The 5,528-nt window shown below is 48.6% G+C and overlaps 1 protein-coding gene across 1 annotated transcript; it reads left to right on the top strand.

Moving 5' to 3' along the window:
- The first annotated feature begins 2,509 nt into the window (after nucleotides 1–2,509).
- On the top strand, nucleotides 2,510–4,784 carry LOC134286120 (uncharacterized). Its single transcript, XM_062847695.1, has 2 exons — nucleotides 2,510–2,633; nucleotides 2,683–4,784. Exons 1-2 carry the CDS (start codon nucleotides 2,510–2,512, stop codon nucleotides 4,782–4,784), a joined length of 2,226 nt encoding a protein of 741 aa, XP_062703679.1.
- The last annotated feature ends 744 nt before the right edge of the window (nucleotides 4,785–5,528 follow it).

The raw sequence follows: 5,528 nt of genomic DNA, 5'->3' as shown, positions 1-5,528 counted from the left end.
ATATACATGCCTTACTTCTAAATTAAAAACTGAATTCCATACCTTTGTTAGGATAAATTTCGTTCACCCGAAACACTTGTTGCGAGTCGTGGTTTCTACGATAAGGCATAAAATACTGAATGTAAGTTCGACAATTTATGTTTATCAATCTAACAACTCAAATAATGATATATTTAATAAATTACAGCTTTAAGCTGCCATTGTTCTGGACTGCTAACGGAAGTGTTTGAATTGCCCCGAAACCCACCGATCCGCAACAAAACTTAAAGATTCATTGAGTGAATCTGTAGCTGCGCAGTAAGCGGCCAAGTAAGCAGTTAGAAGTGCTGCGAAGTAAGCAGCAGGATGAATTCCGTTCGCACTTGCGAAAACTGCCACACCAGTGGCACGGTGGAACAGATGGTCGGCTGCGACATGTGCGACATGTGGCTCCACCTGAAATGTGCTGGTGTTACGACCGACAACGCAGATCCCGACAAAAGCTGGCGCTGCGAACGATGCCTACATGATGAGGCAACGGAACGGACCAGCCATCGTAGCCGGAAGACCGGTAGGACGACAAGCAGCACCTCGGCCCAGCGGACAGAGTTGGCCCTACAGCTACTTGAGGAGGAAAAGGCGCTGATCAAGAGGAATCGTGATCGAGAGGACGAGTTCCTCAAAAAGGAAGCGGAAATGCAAAGGAAGAGAGCGGAGGAAGATGCCAAGCTGCTGAAGCAGAAACATGACCTATTGAAGTCATTGGAGGACGGAAATGGTAGCATCAGAAGCGGAATCAGTAGCAACGCGAGTCGAAGAAGGGTACAGGAATGGCTCGGAGCTAATAGTGGCGGTTTGGTGCCGGTAACTGACCAGCCACAGATGTCTGGACCTACCGCCCAACTATCCGCTACTCCATCGGAGATATCAGCACTTCCCATTAAGCCACCACGGAAGTCCGGTGCCGACGTCCTTCTCAGCCAAGATGCAGAGGGGAGTACCATCGCTCCCAAATCAACGTCAACACCGCAAAAAACCTTAAGTACACCATTAATTCTCTCTAACACACCAGTCCCTCCAATGGTTGTGCCCTCTCAAGTGGCCACCAGTGCTTCAAATGCAAAGTGGGGTGGGTACTACCCGGGGATCAATGTATTTTCATCGTCCGCCCTGCCGACGATCCCTGAACAACAACCGAGCGTGACAAATGTCGCTACAACAAATGCACCTCTCGGGAGTTACGCTGCTTCACAAGCGATTCCCCCTTTGGTTGGAAGCCCCGCTAATCAGTATCCCCCCATATATCCTACTGGTTCAAAATTTCCAATTGCTTCTGGGTATGAAAGTATGTCAACCGGACAGACAGTATCAGTCAATGCTTCCAGTTCACAGTTTGTGTCAGTGCCAGCTAAATCGTTCGGGTTTACGCCAAGTGTAGTGACAACGAGTTCCTGGTTGAAGTCGGGTGTGTCTTGCCCAGGTCAGTTGAACGAACCTCAGCCTATTCGAGTAGCACCAGCGTGTACAGCAGGGGTGGGCGTACAAACACAGATTGGCCAACGAATGGACGGCAGATCAAGTCCAGTGGTTACAGCAGCAAACGTGAGTAATTCGGATGTACATCAGACCAGCAGATCACGGTACCTCGCGCCATCTGGCATGCATCAGCTGAATGAGCCGTTTCAACCTGTGTCATCCGGTGTGCAGCAGCCAAATGTGTCATTTCTTCCCGCGCCATCCGGTGCTCAGCAGTTCAACGTGTCTTTTCAACCAGCGCCAACCGGCGTACAAATGGCGGCGCGACAAGTGATGCCGCGCGAATTACCGACGTTCTCTGGCGACCCACAAGACTGGCCGTTGTTCTCTAGTTCATTTTAGACCTCAACAGCGGCTTGTGGATACACGGATGTGGAGAATCTGGCTAGATTACAACGTTGCTTGAAGGGACATGCGCGTGATTCGGTAAAGAGCCGTCTCTTGTTACCACAGTCAGTGCCACACGTGATGGAGACACTACGGATGCTGTATGGACGACCGGAAATCTTGATCCACTCCCTGCTGCAAAAATTGCGAAGTGTACCGTCACCAAAAGCTGAGAACTTGCAGTCAATCATCACCTACGAGATGGCCGTACGTAATCTGGTCGACCATATGCATGTTGCAGATCTAGTGAAGCACTTGCGCAACCCAATGCTGGTGCACGAGCTAGTCGAGAGGCTGCCACCACAAATGCGAATGCAATGGTCTTGGTACAAACGCTCAATTCCGGACGTCAACCTGGCGACTTCGGTGATTTCATGTCGGAGTTGGTGAAGACAGCGACTGATGTTACGATTCCCAGAGAAACTTTAATGCAGCAGGGCAGGTCTGTCAATACGGGACGAGAGAAGCAAAATCTATACGTCCACACGAAGGCTGATAGTGGTGAAACAACAGCAAAGACGACGAACAAGACGAAGTCTGCAAAGGAACCAGATTCCTCAAAGAGATCGTGCGCTTACTGTTCAGACGACGGTCATGAAGTAGCACGATGTCCTCAGTTCAAGGCGTTAGATCTGGATGGGAGATGGAAGGCGATACGATCGAAGGGGCTTTGCAGAACCTGCTTGATTCCGCACCTCAAGTGGCCGTGCCGTTCGAGCAAGGAGTGTGGCGTAGATGGTTGCCGTTTTCGTCACAATGCATTGCTACATTCACGGTCAGCGACAGAGTCAGCCGCTGGTCATCCGAGGCCCAGTGAAAACGTCGCGCGACAGAATCATCATTCTGCGACGAAAATTTCACTATTTCGCTATCTACCAGTAACGTTAGAAGCGAATGGAAGGAAGGTAGAAACTTTCGCGTTTCTGGACGATGGAAGTGAGTCCACATTGATGGAGGCCGGACTCGCTGAGGAGCTGGGCATCGTCGGCCCCGAAGAATCTCTTTGGCTTGCCTGGACCGGAAACATATCTCGGGAAGAGAAGGGTTCACAATGGATCTCAGTGGCAATCTCGGGAGCTGGACTTAAGAGTCAATTCCAGCTGAACAACGTACGTACGGTCCAGAAGTTGAAACTACAAGGTCAATCGTTCCAGTACACCGAGCTTCAAATGATCTATCCACATCTCAGAGGACTACCGCTACATAGTTACTCAGAGGCAGTACCGAGAATTATTATCGGTATCGAACACGCACAGATGCTTACTACCCTAAAAGTGCGAGAAGGCAGAGCCAACGAACCCGTTGCGGCGAAGACGAGGCTTGGCTGGTGCGTGTACGGTAAACAGGTCGGCGGTAGCGATGCTGTAACGCGGCTGCATGTGCATTCAGAGGAACACGGGAACCGTGAGTTGCATGAGCTGATGAGGCAGTACTTCAGCATCGAGGAGGCAGCGGTAACTACTCCGTTGGAGTCGGAAGAGGACAGACGGGCCCGCACAATTCTGGAGAGAACAACAAGAAGGGTTAACGGTTGCTTCGAAACTGGGCTTCTATGGAAGTACGACCGACCGTCGTTTCCAAACAGCTATCCACTTGCAGTGCGTAGAATGCAGTCATTGGAGAAGCGGCTGGCCAAAGAAACTGATCTCAAAGAACGAGTGAATGATCAGATAGCAGAGTACGTGTCAAAGGGATACGCCCACCGAATAACACAAGAGGAAGTTGAGACAACAAATCCAGATCGTGTGTGGTACCTACCGCTGGGCATCGTGAGGAACCCGAAGAAGCCGGAGAAAATCCGTCTGATTTGGGATGCGGCAGCTCGGGTAAATGGCGTTTCGTTCAACGACATGCTCATCAAAGGCCCAGACATGCTGACGTCACTGTTCACAGTTCTACTACGGTTCCGTCAGCGATCAGTTGCCGTGTGTGGAGACATACGGGAAATGTTCCACCAAGTTAGGATCATCCCTCAAGACAAGCAGTCGCAGCGGTTCCTCTATCGAGATCATCCAGATCAGCACCCTCAGGTCTTCGTTATGGACGTGGCAACGTTCGGTGCGACGTGCTCGCCGTGCTCCGCACAGTTCGTTAAAAACACCAACGCCCAGGACTTCGCAGCGCAATTTCCGAGAGCTGCAGAGGCGATTGTCAATGCCCATTATGTCGATGACTACCTTGACAGTGTAGATACGATCGACGAAGCGGTTGAATTGGTGAAGGATGTAAAGTTTGTTCACGCTCAAGGTGGATTCGACATCCGGAACTTCTCATCCAACTCGGCTGAAGTGATACAACGTCTGGGCGAAACCGAGAACGTGAAGGACAAATCAATGGTGCTGGATAAATTTTCGGACACGGAGCGTGTTTTGGGGATGGTATGGAGACCAGCGGTCGACCTATTCACCTTCGATACCACTCTGAAAGATGATCTTACGAAGCTACTGGTAGAAGGAGACACGCCCACGAAACGGCAGGTGTTGAGGCTCGTTATGTCGCTGTTTGACCCTTACGGGTTTATCGCCCACTTTATCATTCACGGCAAGATCCTCATGCAGCACATCTGGAGATCTGGCACAGACTGGGATGAAAAGATTGTGGATGAACTACACGATCTGTGGAACGACTGGACACGTCTTTTGAAGGAATTGGGCGAAGTGGAGGTTCCCCGCTGTTTCTTCGGTGCGACAAATAGTAAGCTGCACAGCGGGATACAACTTCACGTGTTCGTCGATGCGAGCGAACTAGCGTATGCTTGTGTTGCATATTTGCGTAGCGTCCACGATACGGAAGTGCGATGCGTGTTAGTAGCAGCGAAGACAAAGGTGGCGCCGCTTAAACCGCTCTCCATCCCTCGCTTAGAGCTGCAACACATAACATAAGTGGAACTACTAAGGAGAACGACGACGAAAAGTTGGTTCTTTTTGCTTCGAAAAGAATAGGTATAACTGGTATACAGCACACCGTTCTGTCATCGATATTCGTAAACAAAAACTGGCATGACAGCTCTCAATTATTTGCAGCTGGTATAAAACTGTGAAGTCTGGCTAATCCGATATTGAACACTCATGAGACAAAATTTAAACAAAAAAAAATCTCTTGAATTTATCAACAGATTTCTGACGAATACAGTTTTTTTATTAAGCGGTGAAAATGACAAAAGTAAAACATAATTAAACAGGTCACCCAATCAGTGTAATTTATCCCTTTTGTAAATTATTTATGTAACAAACTGAGGCTAGCTTGAGATTCTAGTTTTGTAACGAGCTCTTTCTTATTGGTCTTGTTTCTGTGAAAACTGTCAGGTTTTTCAATTCTAATAAATCTAATGCACCGGGTGATGACTTGTACGTTTCTTCGGTGACCAGTAGAAAACATGATTTTAAAAGCACTTACAGCGACAGGTCGAACAAGACAATGTCGACGGGACAACTGACAAAATGAAAAAAATAAAAATTACCTTATTTTCAAAGGTCGATAATATTTCCAGGAATGAAAAAGAGTCTACGAGTTTGATCCCGCTTTTAATCTACACACTAAGATCTCGATCTTGAGCTCGGATTTTTTTTTGCCGAGTTATAACTTAAACTTTACTACCGGGCTCGACTACCGATTATCAAGAATTC

This window comes from Aedes albopictus, chromosome 2 (genome assembly GCF_035046485.1).
Source record: "Aedes albopictus strain Foshan chromosome 2, AalbF5, whole genome shotgun sequence".
Taxonomy (NCBI): domain Eukaryota; kingdom Metazoa; phylum Arthropoda; class Insecta; order Diptera; family Culicidae; genus Aedes; species Aedes albopictus.
The sequence above is the reverse complement of the archived record's forward strand: the minus strand, read 5'-3'. Positions and strand labels throughout refer to the sequence as shown.